This window comes from Oncorhynchus gorbuscha, unplaced genomic scaffold (genome assembly GCF_021184085.1).
Source record: "Oncorhynchus gorbuscha isolate QuinsamMale2020 ecotype Even-year unplaced genomic scaffold, OgorEven_v1.0 Un_scaffold_2103, whole genome shotgun sequence".
In the NCBI taxonomy this organism is placed as follows: domain Eukaryota; kingdom Metazoa; phylum Chordata; class Actinopteri; order Salmoniformes; family Salmonidae; genus Oncorhynchus; species Oncorhynchus gorbuscha.
This window is the reverse complement of record NW_025746695.1, coordinates 12,653-32,177: the sequence shown is the minus strand read 5'-3', so window position 1 is coordinate 32,177 and position 19,525 is coordinate 12,653. Positions and strand designations below refer to the sequence as shown.

The window sequence follows — 19,525 nt, the reverse complement described above, 5'->3', positions numbered from 1 at the left end:
TCAGCCTCTAGTTCCTCTACCTTGGTACTGTAGTCTCCCCATATCAGCCTCTAGTTCCTCCTCCTCCTCTACCTTGGTACTGTAGTTTCCCCATATCAGCCTCTAGTTCCTCCTCCTCCTCCTCTACCTTGGTACTGTAGTTTCCCCATATCAGCCTCTAGTTCCTCCTCCTCCTCCTCTTCTACCTTGGTACTGTAGTTTCCCCATATCAGCCTCTAGTTCCTCCTCCTCCTCTACCTTGGTACTGTAGTTTCCCCATATCAGCCTCTAGTTCCTCCTCCTCCTCCTCCTCTACCTTGGTACTGTAGTTTCCCCATATCAGCCTCTAGTTCCTCCTCCTCCTCCTCCTCCTCTACCTTGGTACTGTAGTTTCCCCATATCAGCCTCTAGTTCCTCCTCCTCCTCCTCCTCCTCTACCTTGGTACTGTAGTTTCCCCATATCAGCCTCTAGTTCCTCCTCCTCCTCCTCTACCTTGGTACTGTAGTTTCCCCATATCAGCCTCTAGTTCCTCCTCCTCCTCCTCCTCTTCTTCTACCTTGGTACTGTAGCCTCCCCATATCAGCCTCTAGTTCCTCTACCTTGGTACTGTAGCCTCCCCATATCAGCCTCTAGTTCCTCTACCTTGGTACTGTAGCCTCCCCATATCAGCCTCTAGTTCCTCTACCTTGGTACTGTAGTCTCCCCATATCAGCCTCTAGTTCCTCCTCTACCTTGGTACTGTAGTCTCCCCATATCAGCCTCTAGTTCCTCCTCCTCCTCCTCTTCTACCTTGGTACTGTAGTTTCCCCATATCAGAGCCTCTAGTTCCTCCTCCTCCTCCTCGGTACTGTAGTTTCCCCATATCAGCCTCTAGTTCCTCCTCCTCCTCCTCTACCTTGGTACTGTAGTCTCCCCATATCAGCCTCTAGTTCCTCCTCCTCCTCCTCTACCTTGGTACTGTAGCCTCCCCATATCAGAGCCTCTAGTTCCTCCTCCTCCTCTAGCTTGGTACTGTAGTCTCCCCATATCAGCCTCTAGTTCCTCCTCCTCCTCTACCTTGGTACTGTAGTTTCCCCATATCAGCCTCTAGTTCCTCCTCCTCCTCCTCTACCTTGGTACTGTAGTTTCCCCATATCAGCCTCTAGTTCCTCCTCCTCCTCTACCTTGGTACTGTAGTTTCCCCATATCAGCCTCTAGTTCCTCCTCCTCCTCCTCTACCTTGGTACTGTAGTTTCCCCATATCAGCCTCTAGTTCCTCCTCCTCCTCTACCTTGGTACTGTAGTTTCCCCATATCAGCCTCTAGTTCCTCCTCCTCCTCCTCCTCTACCTTGGTACTGTAGTTCCCCATATCAGCCTCTAGTCCTCCTCCTCCTCCTCTACCTTGGTACTGTAGTTTCCCCATATCAGCCTCTAGTCCCTCCTCCTCCTCCTCTACCTTGGTACTGTAGTTTCTCCATATCAGCCTCTAGTTTCTCCTTGTTCTTCTTGACAGTGTTGAAGGCCTCCTGGTCTTTCTGGTAACCAGAGTCCATCTTCTTCACCTCCGTCTGCTTGGCCTTCAACTCCTGCTGAGCATGTTTCAGCTTCATCTGGGCCTGAAGAACCGACAGGGAGAGAAGGAACACTTGTAGAGACACTCATCCAACACACTTTCAACTTCATCTGGGCCTGGGGGAAAATTCTTATTTACAATGACAGCCTAGGAACAGGGGGTTAACTGCCTGTTCAGGGGCAGAACGACAGATTTGTACCTTGTCAGCTTGGGGGTTTGAACTTGCAACCTTCCAGTTACTAGTCTAACGCTCTAACCACTAGGCCACCCTGCCGCCTCTACACGCTAACCACCAGGCCGCCTCTACACGCTAACCACCAGGCCGCCTCTACACGCTAACCACCAGGCCGCCTCTACACGCTAACCACCAGGCCGCCTCTACACGCTAACCACCAGGCCGCCTCTACACGCTAACCACCAGGCCGCCTCTACACGCTAACCACCAGGCCGCCTCTACACGCTAACCACCAGGCCGCCTCTACACGCTAACCACCAGGCCGCCTCTACACGCTAACCACCAGGCCGCCTCTACACGCTAACCACCAGGCCGCCTCTACACGCTAACCACCAGGCCGCCTCTACACTCTAACCACCAGGCCGCCTCTACACTCTAACCACCAGGCCGCCTCTACACTCTAACCACCAGGCCGCCTCTACACTCTAACCACTAGGCCGCCCTGCCGCCTCTACACTCTAACCACTAGGCCACCCTGCCTCCTCTACACTCTAACCACTAGGCCACCCTGCCTCCTCTACACTCTAACCACTAGGCCACCCTGCCTCCTCTACACTCTAACCACTAGGCCATCCTGCCTCCTCTACACTCTAACCACTAGGCCACCCTGCCTCCTCTACACTCTAACCACTAGGCCACCCTGCCGCCTCTACACTCTAACCACTAGGCCACCCTGCCGCCTCTACACTCTAACCACTAGGCCACCCTCACCTGTTTGGCCTCGGTGTCAGCTTTACTAATGTCGCTCTTGCAGGTCATCATCTGTCCGGCGAGCGTGGCCTCTTCTCCGTCCTCATTGGTGGACAGCCCTGCGGACACAGCCTTGAAGTGACACTGTGCTGCCTCTAGGGCGGCGCTATCCTTCTGACCTTCCTCCTGTAGGGCAGACAGCTTCTCTGCTACCTTGGACACCTCAGCTTCCTTCACCACTAGTATCTTCTTATCCTGGGGGGGAAACACAGACGGAGAGGAGAGTAAAGAGAGGAGAGGAAAGGAGAGGAGAAGAGGAGAGGAAAGAGAGGAGAGGAAAGAAGAAGAGAGGAGAGCAGAAGAGAGGAGAAGAGAGGAGAGCAAAGAGAGGAGAGCAAAGAAAGGAGAGCAAAGAAAGGAGAGCAAAGAGAGGAGAGCAAAGAGAGGAAAGAGAGGAGAGGAAAGAGAGCAAAGAGAGGAGAGCAAAGAGAGGAAGGAGAGCCTCCTCTAGGAAAGAGAGGAGAGCAAAGAGAGGAGAGCAAACCAGAGGAAAGAGAGGAGAGGAAAGAGAGCAAAGAGAGGAGAGCAAAGAGAGGAGAGCAAAGAGAGGAAAGAGAGGAGAGGAAAGAGAGCAAAGAGAGGAGAGCAAAGAGAGGAAGGAGAGGAGAGGAAAGAGAGGAAAGAGAGGAGAGGAAAGAGAGCAAAGAGAGGAGAGCAAAGAGAGGAAAGGAAAGAGAGCAAAGAGAGGAGAGCAAAGAGAGGAAGGAGAGGAGAGGAAAGAGAGCAAAGAAAGGAGAGCAAAGAGAGGAGAGCAAAGAGAGGAAAGAGAGGAGAGGAAAGAGAGCAAAGAGAGGAGAAAAGAGAGGAAGGAGAGGAGAGGAAAGAGAGAAGAGAGGAGAGCAAAGAGAGCAAAGAGAGGAGAGCAAAGAGAGGAAAGAGAGGAGAGGAAAGAGAGCAAAGAGAGGAGAGCAAAGAGAGGAAGGAGAGGAGAGGAAAGAGAGCAAAGAAAGGAGAGCAAAGAGAGGAGAGCAAAGAGAGGAAAGAGAGGAGAGGAAAGAGAGCAAAGAGAGGAGAGCAAAGAGAGGAAGGAGAGGAGAGGAAAGAGAGCAAAGAGAGGAGAGCAAAGAGAGCAAAGAGAGGAGAGCAAAGAGAGGAAAGAGAGGAGAGGAAAGAGAGCAAAGAGAGGAGAGCAAAGAGAGGAAGGAGAGGAGAGGAAAGAGAGGAAAGAGAAGAGAGGAAAGAGAGGAGAGCAAAGAGGAAGGAGAGGAGAGGAGAGGAAAGAGAGGAGAGGAAAGAGAGGAGAGGAAAGAGAGGAGAGGAAAGAGAGGAGAGGAAAGAGAGGAGAGGAAAGAGAGGAGAGGAAAGAGAGGAAAGAGAGGAGAGCAGAGGAGAGGAGAGCAGAGGAGAGGAGAGCAGAGGAGAAAGGAGAGGAGAGAAAGGAGAGAAAGGAGAGGAAAGAGGAGAGGAAAGAGAGAGCGAGAGAGACATTGGTTTTAGTTAGTCATACTTCAGGCTGTCTGCTCGTCTTCCTCTCTCTCACACACCACCCCTACACCCTCTCCTCTCTCTCACACACCACCCCTACACCCTCTCCTCTCTCTCACACACCACCCCTACACCCCCTCCCCTCTCTCACCACCCCTACACCCCCTCCCCTCTCTCACCACCCCTACACCCCCTCCCCTCTCTCTCTCTCTCTCTCTCTCCTCTCACCTCCGCCATGCTCTTCACCAGCTCCTTCCTCTTCTTGGTCTCCTCTGCCAGGTTCTGTTTCTTCATGTCCACAGCACTCTGGGCTTTAGCATCGACCCGTTGGACCTCAGACAGAGTCTCCTCTAACCCCTTCAGCACTCCACCAACCTCCTGTAGGACAGGAGACAGACAGGTAGACCTCAGACAGAGTCTCCTCTAACCCCTTCAGCACTCCACCAACCTCCTGTAGGACAGGAGACAGACAGGTAGACCTCAGACAGAGTCTCCTCTAACCCCTTCAGCACTCCACCAACCTCCTGTAGGACAGCAGACAGACAGGTAGACCTCAGACAGAGTCTCCTCTAACCCCTTCAGCACTCCACCAACCTCCTGTAGGACAGCAGACAGACAGGTAGACCTCAGACAGAGTCTCCTCTAACCCCTTCAGCACTCCACCAACCTCCTGTAGGACAGCAGACAGACAGGTAGACCTCAGACAGAGTCTCCTCTAACCCCTTCAGCACTCCACCAACCTCCTGTAGGACAGGAGACAGACAGGTAGACCTCAGACAGAGTCTCCTCTAACCCCTTCAGCACTCCACCAACCTCCTGTAGGACAGGAGACAGACAGGTAGACCTCAGACAGAGTCTCCTCTAACCCCTTCAGCACTCCACCAACCTCCTGTAGGACAGCAGACAGACAGGTAGACCTCAGACAGAGTCTCCTCTAACCCCTTCAGCACTCCACCAACCTCCTGTAGGACAGCAGACAGACAGGTAGACCTCAGACAGAGTCTCCTCTAACCCCTTCAGCACTCCACCAACCTCCTGTAGGACAGCAGACAGACAGGTAGACCTCAGACAGAGTCTCCTCTAACCCCTTCAGCACTCCACCAACCTCCTGTAGGACAGGAGACAGACAGGTAGACCTCAGACAGAGTCTCCTCTAACCCCTTCAGCACTCCACCAACCTCCTGTAGGACAGGAGACAGACAGGTAGACCTCAGACAGAGTCTCCTCTAACCCCTTCAGCACTCCACCAACCTCCTGTAGGACAGCAGACAGACAGGTAGACCTCAGACAGAGTCTCCTCTAACCCCTTCAGCACTCCACCAACCTCCTGTAGGACAGGAGACAGACAGGTAGACCTCAGACAGAGTCTCCTCTAACCCCTTCAGCACTCCACCAACCTCCTGTAGGACAGGAGACAGACAGGTAGACCTCAGACAGAGTCTCCTCTAACCCCTTCAGCACTCCACCAACCTCCTGTAGGACAGGAGACAGACAGGTAGACCTCAGACAGAGTCTCCTCTAACCCCTTCAGCACTCCACCAACCTCCTGTAGGACAGGAGACAGACAGGTAGACCTCAGACAGAGTCTCCTCTAACCCCTTCAGCACTCCACCAACCTCCTGTAGGACAGGAGACAGACAGGTAGACCTCAGACAGAGTCTCCTCTAACCCCTTCAGCACTCCACCAACCTCCTGTAGGACAGGAGACAGACAGGTAGACCTCAGACAGAGTCTCCTCTAACCCCTTCAGCACTCCACCAACCTCCTGTAGGACAGGAGACAGACAGGTAGACCTCAGACAGAGTCTCCTCTAACCCCTTCAGCACTCCACCAACCTCCTGTAGGACAGGAGACAGACAGGTAGACCTCAGACAGAGTCTCCTCTAACCCCTTCAGCACTCCACCAACCTCCTGTAGGACAGGAGACAGACAGGTAGACCTCAGACAGAGTCTCCTCTAACCCCTTCAGCACTCCACCAACCTCCTGTAGGACAGGAGACAGACAGGTAGACCTCAGACAGAGTCTCCTCTAACCCCTTCAGCACTCCACCAACCTCCTGTAGGACAGGAGACAGACAGGTAGACCTCAGACAGAGTCTCCTCTAACCCCTTCAGCACTCCACCAACCTCCTGTAGGACAGCAGACAGACAGGTAGACCTCAGACAGAGTCTCCTCTAACCCCTTCAGCACTCCACCAACCTCCTGTAGGACAGCAGACAGACAGGTAGACCTCAGACAGAGTCTCCTCTAACCCCTTCAGCACTCCACCAACCTCCTGTAGGACAGCAGACAGACAGGTAGACCTCAGACAGAGTCTCCTCTAACCCCTTCAGCACTCCACCAACCTCCTGTAGGACAGCAGACAGACAGGTAGACCTCAGACAGAGTCTCCTCTAACCCCTTCAGCACTCCACCAACCTCCTGTAGGACAGGAGACAGACAGGTAGACCTCAGACAGAGTCTCCTCTAACCCCTTCAGCACTCCACCAACCTCCTGTAGGACAGGAGACAGACAGGAGTCTCCTCTAGACCCACCAACCTCAGACAGAGTCTCCAGAGTCTCCTCTAACCCCTTCAGCACTCCACCAACCTCCTGTAGGACAGGAGACAGACAGGTAGACCTCAGACAGAGTCTCCTCTAACCCCTTCAGCACTCCACCAACCTCCTGTAGGACAGGAGACAGACAGGTAGACCTCAGACAGAGTCTCCTCTAACCCCTTCAGCACTCCACCAACCTCCTGTAGGACAGGAGACAGACAGGTAGACCTCAGACAGAGTCTCCTCTAACCCCTTCAGCACTCCACCAACCTCCTGTAGGACAGGAGACAGACAGGTAGACCTCAGACAGAGTCTCCTCTAACCCCTTCAGCACTCCACCAACCTCCTGTAGGACAGGAGACAGACAGGTAGACCTCAGACAGAGTCTCCTCTAACCCCTTCAGCACTCCACCAACCTCCTGTAGGACAGAGACAGACAGGTAGACCTCAGACAGAGTCTCCTCTAACCCCTTCAGACAGACCAGGACAGGAGACAGACAGAGACCTCAGACAGAGTCTCCTCTAACCCCTTCAGCACTCCACCAACCTCCTGTAGGACAGGAGACAGACAGGTAGACCTCAGACAGAGTCTCCTCTAACCCCTTCAGCACTCCACCAACCTCCTGTAGGACAGGAGACAGACAGGTAGACCTCAGACAGAGTCTCCTCTAACCCCTTCAGCACTCCACCAACCTCCTGTAGGACAGGAGACAGACAGGTAGACCTCAGACAGAGTCTCCTCTAACCCCTTCAGCACTCCACCAACCTCCTGTAGGACAGCAGACAGACAGGTAGACCTCAGACAGAGTCTCCTCTAACCCCTTCAGCACTCCACCAACCTCCTGTAGGACAGGAGACAGACCTCAGACAGAGTCTCCTCTAACCCCTTCAGCACTCCACCAACCTCCTGTAGGACAGGAGACAGACAGGTAGACCTCAGACAGAGTCTCCTCTAACCCCTTCAGCACTCCACCAACCTCCTGTAGGACAGGAGACAGACAGGTAGACCTCAGACAGAGTCTCCTCTAACCCCTTCAGCACTCCACCAACCTCCTGTAGGACAGGAGACAGACAGGTAGACCTCAGACAGAGTCTCCTCTAACCCCTTCAGCACTCCACCAACCTCCTGTAGGACAGGAGACAGACCTCAGACAGAGTCTCCTCTAACCCCTTCAGCACTCCACCAACCTCCTGTAGGACAGGAGACAGACAGGTAGACCTCAGACAGAGTCTCCTCTAACCCCTTCAGCACTCCACCAACCTCCTGTAGGACAGGAGACAGACAGGTAGACCTCAGACAGAGTCTCCTCTAACCCCTTCAGCACTCCACCAACCTCCTGTAGGACAGGAGACAGACAGGTAGACCTCAGACAGAGTCTCCTCTAACCCCTTCAGCACTCCACCAACCTCCTGTAGGACAGGAGACAGACAGGTAGACCTCAGACAGAGTCTCCTCTAACCCCTTCAGCACTCCACCAACCTCCTGTAGGACAGGAGACAGACAGGTAGACCTCAGACAGAGTCTCCTCTAACCCCTTCAGCACTCCACCAACCTCCTGTAGGACAGGAGACAGACAGGTAGACCTCAGACAGAGTCTCCTCTAACCCCTTCAGCACTCCACCAACCTCCTGTAGGACAGGAGACAGACAGGTAGACCTCAGACAGATCTCCTCTAACCCCTTCAGCACTCCACCAACCTCCTGTAGGACAGGAGACAGACGTCCAACCCCCCTTTGACAGACGCCAGGGACAACCCCCCGACAGGCGCCAGGGACAACCCCCCGACAGACGCCAGGGACAACCCCCCCCACAGACGCCAGGGACAACCCCCCCGACAGGCGCCAGGGACAACCCCCGACAGACGCCAGGGACAACCCCCCCGACAGGCGCCAGGGACAACCCCCCCGACAGGCGCCAGGGACAACCCCCCGACAGACGCCAGGGACAACCCCCCGACAGGCGCCAGGGACAACCCCCCGACAGGCGCCAGGGACAACCCCCCGACAGGCGCCAGGGACAACCCCCCGACAGAAAATAGTCAAATATAATAACCTCCGAGCTAAATGTTTGAAATGTATCTGTCCGTGACCATAGTGAGATTCAATGAGTTTCAACAGCTGCAGATAGAAACGTGTTGCATAGATCTGCCACTATCATTCGTTCACATTAGAGAAGTGGTGCCCATCCGCATTCTATATTATCTGCAACATGGTTGATTTTTTCTCTCCCCAAAGCTCCCAGAATGCATTAATAAAGTTGAATTGATTTGAATAGCATTTCATTACTTTGTCTCTCTTCTTCTGCAGTTCCTGTATCTGGGTGGAGAGTTCCTGGACCTTGTTTTCGTTGTCTGCCATGTTGGCCTGCAGCTGAGTGATGGAGTCCTGCATCACCTTCAGGTCCTCCGCAGACTTCACCTGAGATTTAAATTAACGACAGATCCATTAAACTTGACCTGAGATTTAAATCAACGAAAGATCCATTAAACTTCACCTGAGATTTAAATCAACGACAGATCCATTAAACTACACCTGAGATTTAAATTAACAGAGATCCATTAAACTACACCTGAGATTTAAATTAACAACAGATCCATTAAACTACACCTGAGATTTAAATTAACAGATCCATTAAACTACACCTGAGATTTAAATTAACAGATCCATTAAACTACACCTGAGATTTAAATTAACAGATCCATTAAACTACACCTGAGATTTAAATTAACAACAGAGATCCATTAAACTACACCTGAGATTTAAATTAACAACAGATCCATTAAACTACACCTGAGATTTAAATTAACAGAGATCCATTAAACTACACCTGAGATTTAAATTAACAACAGATCCATTAAACTACACCTGAGATTTAAATTAACAGATCCATTAAACTACACCTGAGATTTAAATTAACAACAGAGATCCATTAAACTACACCTGAGATTTAAATTAACAACAGATCCATTAAACTACACCTGAGATTTAAATTAACAACAGATCCATTAAACTACACCTGAGATTTAAATTAACAGAGATCCATTAAACTACACCTGAGATTTAAATTAACAGAGATCCATTAAACTACACCTGAGATTTAAATTAACAACAGATCCATTAAACTACACCTGAGATTTAAATTAACAACAGATCCATTAAACTACACCTGAGATTTAAATTAACAACAGATCCATTAAACTACACCTGAGATTTAAATTAACAACAGAGATCCATTAAACTACACCTGAGATTTAAATTAACAACAGATCCATTAAACTACACCTGAGATTTTAATTAACAACAGATCCATTAAAACTTCACCTGAGATTTAAATCAATGACAAATCCATTAAACTACACCTGAGATTTAAATTAACGACAGAGATCCATTAAACTACACCTGAGATTTAAATTAACAACAGATCCATTAAAACTTCACCTGAGATTTAAATCAACAGAGATCCATTAAACTACACCTGTAAATCCAAATCACATTCAATTCTATTCACTTTGTTATTCATCCTCAACGGACATTGCTGGGCTGACAAGACGACGACAACGAGACACCGCGCCGACAACGAGACACCGCGCCGACAACGAGACACCGCGCCGACAACGAGACACCGCGCCGACAACGAGACACCGCGCCGACAACATCGAGACAACACCACGGCAACACCACGGCAACACCGACACCACGGCGACACCACGGCAACACCGACACCACGGCAACACCACGACAACAACGAGACACCACAACAACAGGACACCCCGACAACAACGTGACACCACCACAACAACATGATAAGAGACCACAACAACGACACCACAACATAACACCACAACAACGACACCACAACATGATAAGACCACAACAATGACACCACAACAACATGACGTAATATTCCACACAGGACCTTCAGGGTGTGTGTGTGTGTGTGTGTACCTTGGTCTCCTCAGCGCAGACAAACAGCCAGGCCACGTAGAGACGACTCAGGTGTTCTATCTCCCTCATCAACTTCTGGTACTCCAGGTATGAAGAACGCTCCTACAGGAGGACAGGGGGACGGAGACAGGACAGAGGGACGGAGACAGGACAGAGGGACGGAGACAGGACAGAGGGACGGAGACAGGACAGAGGGACGGAGACAGGACAGGGGGACGGAGACAGGACAGGGGGACGGAGACAGGACAGGGGGACGGAGACAGGACAGGGGGACGGAGACAGGACAGGGGGACGGAGACAGGACAGAGGGACGGAGACAGGACAGAGGGAAGGAGACAGGACAGAGGGAAGGAGACAGGACAGAGGAACGGAGAAGGAAGACAGAAAGGATAAAGATGGTTAATGAAAGGAGAGTCGTTTAGCAGACGCTCTTATCCAGAACCACATGCTTACATGATTAATTCCTATTGGTCTCCTGTGGGAAACGAACCCACAGCCCCTGGCATTACAAGTGCCCTACGCTCTACCAACTGAGTCACACGGGATGGACGGAGGGGACAGGAAGGAGGGGACAGGAAGGAACGTGCAGTAAACAGCCTCAGGGGTGTTTATTCCAGGGTCACACTCATCAGGGGACAAACGGACAGAAAAGGTCTTGGTGTTGAACTGAAGTGATGATTTCATGCTCCTAAAAACATCTTTAAAAAACGGGACTTCCTACCTCCTTCAGCTTCTGCATGGTAGGAGTGATCTCTTCATCCAGGATCTGAACACAAACAAACACAAGTTAGTCAAATGACACCAATATCAAAGGCACCATTGTTGATAGAAGGAGCTACGTCCATTTGCACTAACACACTAGATACAACTAAAGACCCCCAGCACTAACACACTAGACACAACTAAAGACCCCAGCACTAACACACTAGACACAACTAAAGACCCCCAGCACTAACACACTAGACACAACTAAAGACCCCTAGCACTAACACACTAGACACAACTAAAGACCCCCAGCACTAACACACTAGACACAACTAAAGACCCCCAGCACTAACACACTAGACACAACTAAAGACCCCCAGCACTAACACACTAGACACAACTAAAGAGCTGATGAAGAGTTGAACCGAGACTCAACTAAAGACCTGATGAAGAGTTGAACCGAGACTCAACTAAAGACCTGATGAAGAGTTGAACCGAGACTCAACTAAAGACCTGATGAAGAGTTGAACCGAGACTCAACTAAAGACCTGATGAAGAGTTGAACCGAGACTCAACTAAAGACCTGATGAAGAGTTGAACCGAGACTCAACTAAAGACCTGATGAAGAGTTGAACCGAGACTCAACTAAAGGCCTGATGAAGAGTTGAACCGAGACTCAACTAAAGACCTGATGAAGAGTTGAACCGAGACTCAACTAAAGACCTGATGAAGAGTTGAACCGAGACTCAACTAAAGACCTGATGAAGAGTTGAACCGAGACTCAACTAAAGGCCCGATGAAGAGTTGATTAATGGAACCTAGACTCAACTAAAGACCCGATGAAGAGTTGATTAATGGAACCTAGACTCAACTAAAGGTCCGATGAAGAGTTGATTAATGGAACCTAGACTCAACTAAAGGCCCGATGAAGAGTTGATTAATGGAACCTAGACTCAACTAAAGGCCCGATGAAGAGTTGATTAATGGAACCTAGACTCAACTAAAGGCCCGATGAAGAGTTGATTAATGGAACCTAGACTCAACTAAAGGCCCGATGAAGAGTTGATTAATGGAACCTAGACTCAACTAAAGGCCTGATGAAGAGTTGAACCTAGTTTGAGAGAGAAAAAACTAACTCCGCCCCTTTGGGTCCCAGGACAGGAAACAGAGCTACGTCATCACAGGTAAGATGGAGTGAGTAAGACTCCGCCCCTTTAAGATGGCCGCCCCACCGTCTGGATTTCTTTCAGTTTGGCTTCTTTCTTCTCAATGGTTTTCTGGGCGCTGATCTTCTTACACTCGTACATCCTGGTTCCTGCTGCCTCCTCTATCATGGCTAGGATCTACAGAGGAGAGAGAGGAGGGTCAGAGGTTCCTGCTGCCTCCTCTATCATGGCTAGGATCTACGGAGAGAGAGGAGGGTCAGAGGTTCCTGCTGCCTCCTCTATCATGGCTAGGATCTACGGAGAGAGAGGAGGGTCAGAGGTTCCTGCTGCCTCCTCTATCATGGCTAGGATCTACGGAGAGAGGGAGGGTCAGAGGTTCCTGCTGCCTCCTCTATCATGGCTAGGATCTACGGAGAGAGAGGAGGGTCAGAGGTTCCTGCTGCCTCCTCTATCATGGCTAGGATCTACGGAGGAGAGAGGAGGGGGTCAGATCCTGGTTCCTGCTGCCTCCTCTATCATGGCTAGGATCTACGGAGAGAGAGGAGGGTCAGAGGTTCCTGCTGCCTCCTCTATCATGGCTAGGATCTACGGAGAGAGAGGAGGGTCAGAGTGTCACATCCTGGTTCCTGCTGCCTCCTCTATCATGGCTAGGATCTACGGAGAGAGAGGAGGGTCAGAGGTTCCTGCTGCCTCCTCTATCATGGCTAGGATCTACGGAGGAGAGAGAGGAGGGTCAGAGGTTCCTGCTGCCTCCTCTATCATGGCTAGGATCTACGGAGGAGAGAGGAGGGTTATAGAAGAGATGTCGAGAGGAGGGTTATAGAAGAGATGTCGAGAGGAGGGTTATAGAAGAGATGTCGAGAGGAGGGTTATAGAAGAGATGTCGAGAGGAGGGTTATAGAAGAGATGTCGAGAGGAGGGTTATAGAAGAGATGTCGAGAGGAGGGTTATAGAAGAGATGTCGAGAGGAGGGTTATAGAAGAGATGTCGAGAGGAGGGTTATAGAAGAGATGTCGAGAGGAGGGCAAAGGAGTATTTATGTGTCTTTCCCCAGGAAGCGTGTGTGTGTGTGTGTGTACTACGGAAGCTTCAAGTAGCTACAAGACTTCATGATTCTACAGTGTGTGTGTGTGTGTGTGTGTGTGTGTGTGTGTGTGTGTGTGTGTGTGTGTGTGTGTGTGTGTGTGTGTGTGTGTGTGTGTGTGTGTGTGTGTGTGTGGGGTGTGTGGGGTGTGTGGGGTGTGTGGTGTGTGGTGTGGGGTGTGTGGTGTGTGTGTGTGTGTGTGTGTGTGTGTGTGTGTGTGTGTGTGTGTGTGTGGTGTGTGGTGTGTGGTGTGTGTATATAGACTTACCTCAGGCGGTTTCATGTTCAGAACCTTGGTGATTCTCCCTGAAATATTGTAAAGAGAAATATATAAAAATAAATATTCAAGTTATTTATAAAACGTGTGGTACCACAGTATGATGTCACTCAACTCTACGAATATAGAATCAACTCTACGAATATAGAGGCCGCTCGTCAACTCTACGAATATAGAGGCCGCTAACTCTACGAATATAGAGGCCGCTCGTCAACTCTGTGAATATAGAGGCCGCTCGTCAACTCTACGAATATAGAGGCCGCTCGTCAACTCTACGAATATAGAGGCCGCTCGTCAACTCTACGAATATAGAGGCCGCTCGTCAACTCTACGAATATAGAGGCCGCTCGTCAACTCTACGAATATAGAGGCGCTCTCAACTCTACGAATATAGAGGCCGCTCGTCAACTCTACGAATATAGAGGCCGCTCGTCAACTCTACGAATATAGAGGCCGCTCGTCAACTCTACGAATATAGAGGCCGCTCGTCAACTCTACGAATATAGAGGCCGCTCGTCAACTCTACGAATATAGAGGCCGCTCGTCAACTCTACGAATATAGAGGCCGCTCGTCAACTCTACGAATATAGAGGCCGCTCGTCAACTCTACGAATATAGAGGCCGCTCGTCAACTCTACGAATATAGAGGCCGCTCGTCAACTCTACGAATATAGAGGCTGCTCATCAACAAGTGGAACAACAGTCAGTGGTGTGTTCACTAGAGACCAAAAACAGAACCCGAATTTGTCCAATAGAATCTCTTCTTCGTTGCAACAAAAAAAAACATTTGCTACAGTGTGCGACTAATGAACACACCCCAGGCTCCTGGAGGTGTTGAAACACCTACCTGCATGATGAGGAAGTGGGGGTTGTTAACGTTGAGTCCTACAGAGCAGAACAGATCCTGAACCCTGGTGTTGTTGGCATTCACCCCGTTGATCAGGTACTTGTTCCTACCACCAATCACCACCTGGGATCAGAGACGGATACAGAGGAGTGAGTAAAGCAGCAGTTTGATTGGCTAATAATAACCAATCACCACCTGGGATCAGAGACGGATACAGAGGAGTGAGTAAAGCAGCAGTTTGATTGGCTAATAATAACCAATCACCACCTGGGATCACAGACGGATACAGAGGAGTGAGACTCCACTCCATCATAGTACCAGTGTCCTCTACAGTAAAGCAGCAGTTTGATTGGCTAATAATAGCTACTATTATAGTAAAGGCATTAACTTCAGTTTGAATAATAATAATACTGCCTGTTCAGTAGTTAGCAGTCAACATCAGTTTAGTGATTGTGAAAAAAACAGAAGACATCATCATCATGAAAAGCATTACTAGTTTTTTATTTATTTAACTAGGCAAGTCAGTTAAGAACAAATTCTTATTTTCAATGACGGCCTAGGAACAGTGGGTTAACTGCCTGTTATGGGGCAGAACCACAGATTTGTACCTTGTCAGCTCGGGGGTTTGAACTTGCAACCTTCCGGTTACCAGTCCAACACTAACCACTAGGCTACCCTACCTCCTCTACACTCTAACCACTAGGCTACCCTACCTCCTCTACACTCTAACCACTAGGCTACCCTACCTCCTCTAACCACTAGGCTACCCTACCTCCTCTACACTCTAACCACTAGGCTACCCTACCTCCTCTACACTCTAACCACTAGGCTACCCTACCTCCTCTACACTCTAACCACTAGGCTACCCTACCTCCTCTACACTCTAACCACTAGGCTACCCTACCTCCTCTACACTCTAACCACTAGGCTACCCTACCTCCTCTACACTCTAACCACTAGGCTACCCTACCTCCTCTACACTCTAACCACTAGGCTACCCTACCTCCTCTACACTCTAACCACTAGGCTACCCTACCTCCTCTACACTCTAACCACTAGGCTACCCTACCTCCTCTACACTCTAACCACTAGGCTACCCTACCTCCTCTACACTCTAACCACTAGGCTACCCTACCTCCTCTACACTCTAACCACTAGGCTACCCTGCCTCCTCTACACTCTAACCACTAGGCTACCCTGCCTCCTCTACACTCTAACCACTAGGCTACCCTGCCGCCCCTACACTCTAACCACTAGGCTACCCTGCCGCCCCTACACTCTAACCACTAGGCTACCCTACCTCCTCTACACTCTAACCACTAGGCTACCCTACCTCCTCTACACTCTAACCACTAGGCTACCCTACCTCCTCTACACTCTAACCACTAGGCCACCCTGTTGCCCCAGTTTGAGCAGCTTGTAACAATACATCTGAGAAATCACGTCAGTGGACAGTTAGTGTAGTGATTACGAGAAGGGGAACAGTCCTTGTTGGGACTATTTTCAGACCTAACGCAGTAGCTACCATCTCTGCCATAAAAAGGTTCAAATCAGACCACTTGACAGAAGTTGTAGTTAACTTGTAGAATCCCTCAGTTTGGAACTGCTGGAACAAGGCATACATCCGGAACATTACTCTTCCCACAAAACAGGAATAGAGACAAGAGGACAACAACGGTACCTGTCTTGTGACCGTGATCTCGTCGTGGGTCTCGAATCCAAGCGGACTCTGACTCTTGTTTGCGTTGTCGAAAGTTATGGACACGGTGGCTTTGGTGATACCGGCCTGACCGTTCTTGTACACCAAATCCTGGAGATTGGCCGCTCGCACCTGGAAAAGAGAAGTTCAGATCAGACAGAAGTAACGTTACAGATCAATAGCTTCTCTACTAACGTTTGTGGGCTATACTCAGCCTTGTCTCAGGATGGTAAGTTGGTGGTTGAAGATATCCCTCTAGTGGTGTGCGGGCTGTGCTTTGGCAAAGTGGGTGGGGTTATATCCTTCCTGTTTGGCCCTTTCCGGGGGTGTCCTCGGATGGGGCCACAGTGTCTCCTGAACCCTCCTGTCTCAGCCTCCAGTATTTATGCTGCAGTAGTTTATGTCGGGGGGCTAGGGTCAGTTTGTTATATCTGGAGTACTTCTCCTGTCCTATTCGGTGTCCTGTGTGAATCTAAGTGTGCGTTCTCTAATTCTCTCCTTCTTTCCTTCTCTCTCTCGGAGGACCTGAGCCCTAGGACCATGCCCCAGGACTACCTGACATGATGACTCCTTGCTGTCCCCAGTCCACCTGGCCATGCTGCTGCTCCAGTTTCAACTGTTCTGCCTTACTATTATTCGACCATGCTGGTCATTTATGAACATTTGAACATCTTGGCCATGTTCTGTTATAATCTCCACCCGGCACAGCCAGAAGAGGACTGGCCACCCCACATAGCCTGGTTCCTCTCAAGGTTTCTTCCTAGGTTTTGGCCTTTCTAGGGAGTTTTTCCTAGCCACCGTGCTTCTACACCTGCATTGCTTGCGGTTTGGGGTTTTAGGCTGGGTTTCTGTACAGCACTTTGAGATATCAGCTGATGTACGAAGGGCTATATAAAAAAAATTGATTGATTGATTGGTTACTGTAACCCTCGATTGAACGTAAGGCACCGTAAGCGAACGTTAACTAGCTAACACAACAAGCTAACTTCAAGGAAATGTCTTTAGCTCACCGGATTTTTTTTTTTAAACTAACTTTTGTGCGAATGAAAGAATAAAGTATCATTATTACCTGAGACAAGTTGGATATCCCCAGTAGAAAGCATATCGAGTCGAGAATATTGGATTTCCCACTCCCGTTGAGTCCGGTAATAGCGTTGAAGAGCGGATCAAATCCGTTGATTTCCGTCCTCTGCGCGTAGGACTTGAACCCTTCTAAGATAATAGATTTGATGTGCATCTTTCCGTTGTTGTCCTTTTTTTCCCCCCCAAAGTAATCCTTTTTCGATATATCGTAATAACGTCTAAACAAACCACGACGTTATACGGAGAGCTGTTGTTGTCAATAGAAACACTTCTCGCTTTTCAAAATTTTGGCGCCAGGCACGCTCCCGTTCTCTGGTCCTGCGCATGCGCCTATATGGACAAATGTCGTTTTCGAAACTATTTTAAATCTTGCTAATTTATTTGATACCTTTTTTTTTTAAATTCATTTATTTGAAGTGTTGTAATAATGTAGGTGTAAATATTAAACAATGTGTTTTTTTCTTGTTGTTTTTTTGATCAGGCAATTTGGTCATAGAGTTTTTAAACCCAGAGGCGCAACATCGCGAAACAGACCAGGCCGGGGTTTTGAGAAATCAACGAGAGAAGTGAATGATTTTTCAATAGTTGTTAATTTTCTCGAAATCGACAGCCACTACCTAGATTATGTTGAACATGTTGTTACTACAACCTCGTGAAAGTCAAGGAGTGTCTTTGACGGTTTGCACATGCGCAATTTTGGCGGGGAGACGACCGTTAGACCGGATGACGTGATTCTGCGCATGAGCTTATCTAGCCAGCGTCGCCATGACATCGCCTACAACTGTGATCAGGGATTTCTGTTGGAGAAGCACTTTCAGCCTATCTTTATACTACACTGTCATTGATTTGGTCATCTTTATACTGTACTGTCATTGATTTGGTCATCTTTATACTGTACTGTCTTTGATTTGGTCATCTTTATACTATACTGTCTTTGATTTGGTCATCTTTATATTGTACTGTCTTTGATTTGGTCATCTTTCTACTATACTGTCTTTGATTTGGTCATCTTTATACTACACTGTCTTTGATTTGGTAATCTTTATACTGTACTGTCTTTGATTTGGTCATCTTTATACTATACTGTCATTGATTTGGTCATCTTTATACTATACTGTCATTGATTTGGTCATCTTTATACTGTACTGTCTTTGATATGGTCATCTTTATACTGTACTGTCTTTGATTTGGTCATCTTTATACTGTACTGTCTTTGATTTGGTCATCTTTATACTGTACTGTCTTTGGTTTGGTCATCTTTATACTGTACTGTCTTTGATTTGGTCATCTTTATACTATACTGTCTTTGATTTGGTCATCTTTATACTATACTGTCTTTGATATGGTCATCTTTATACTATACTGTCTTTGATTTGGTCATCTTTATACTGTACTGTCATTGATTTGGTCATCTTTATACTGTACTGTCTTTGATTTGGTAATCTTTATACTATACTGTCTTTGATATGGTCATCTTTATACTGTACTGTCTTTGATTTGGTCATGTTTATACTGTACTGTCATTGATTTGGTCATCTTTATACTGTACTGTCTTTGATATGGTCATCTTTATACTATACTGTCTTTGATTTGGTCATCTTTATACTATACTGTCATTGATTTGGTAATCTTTATACTGTACTGTCTTTGATTTGGTCATCTTTATAATGTACTGTCTTTGATTTGGTCATCTTTATACAATACTGTCATTGATTTGGTCATCTTTATACTATACTGTCTTTGATTTGGTCATCTTTATAATGTACTGTCTTTGATTTGGTCATCTTTATACAATACTGTCATTGATTTGGTCATCTTTATACTATACTGTCATTGATTTGGTCATCTTTATACTATACTGTCATTGATTTGGTCATCTTTATACTGTACTGTCTTTGATTTGGTCATCTTTATACTATACTGTCATTGATTTGGTCATCTTTATACTGTACTGTCTTTGATATGGTCATCTTTATACTATACTGTCTTTGATTTGGTCATCTTTATACTATACTGTCATTGATTTGGTCATCTTTATACTACACTGTCTTTGATTTGGTAATCTTTATACTGTACTGTCTTTGATTTGGTCATCTTTATACTATACTGTCATTGATTTGGTCATCTTTATACTATACTGTCATTGATTTGGTCATCTTTATACTGTACTGTCTTTGATATGGTCATCTTTATACTGTACTGTCTTTGATTTGGTCATCTTTATACTGTACTGTCT

At 48.3% G+C, this 19,525-nt stretch overlaps 1 protein-coding gene across 1 annotated transcript in view; it reads right to left on the bottom strand.

Annotated features, from left to right (window-relative positions):
• Positions 1–17,593, bottom strand: part of LOC124024980 (structural maintenance of chromosomes protein 2-like) — a 73,326-nt gene extending 55,733 nt beyond the window's left edge. Inside the window, exons 1-11 of the mRNA XM_046338691.1 lie at positions 17,276–17,593; positions 16,189–16,338; positions 14,504–14,630; positions 13,652–13,689; positions 12,366–12,476; positions 11,150–11,194; positions 10,429–10,530; positions 8,770–8,901; positions 4,172–4,321; positions 2,480–2,713; positions 1,417–1,576 (exon numbers count right to left, since the gene is read on the bottom strand). Of these exons, the coding sequence (XP_046194647.1) occupies positions 1,417–1,576; positions 2,480–2,713; positions 4,172–4,321; positions 8,770–8,901; positions 10,429–10,530; positions 11,150–11,194; positions 12,366–12,476; positions 13,652–13,689; positions 14,504–14,630; positions 16,189–16,338; positions 17,276–17,443 (1,417 nt within the window). The 5' untranslated portion in view covers positions 17,444–17,593. The remainder of the gene's footprint in view (positions 1–1,416; positions 1,577–2,479; positions 2,714–4,171; positions 4,322–8,769; positions 8,902–10,428; positions 10,531–11,149; positions 11,195–12,365; positions 12,477–13,651; positions 13,690–14,503; positions 14,631–16,188; positions 16,339–17,275) is intronic.
• Positions 17,594–19,525: the final 1,932 nt, after the last annotated feature.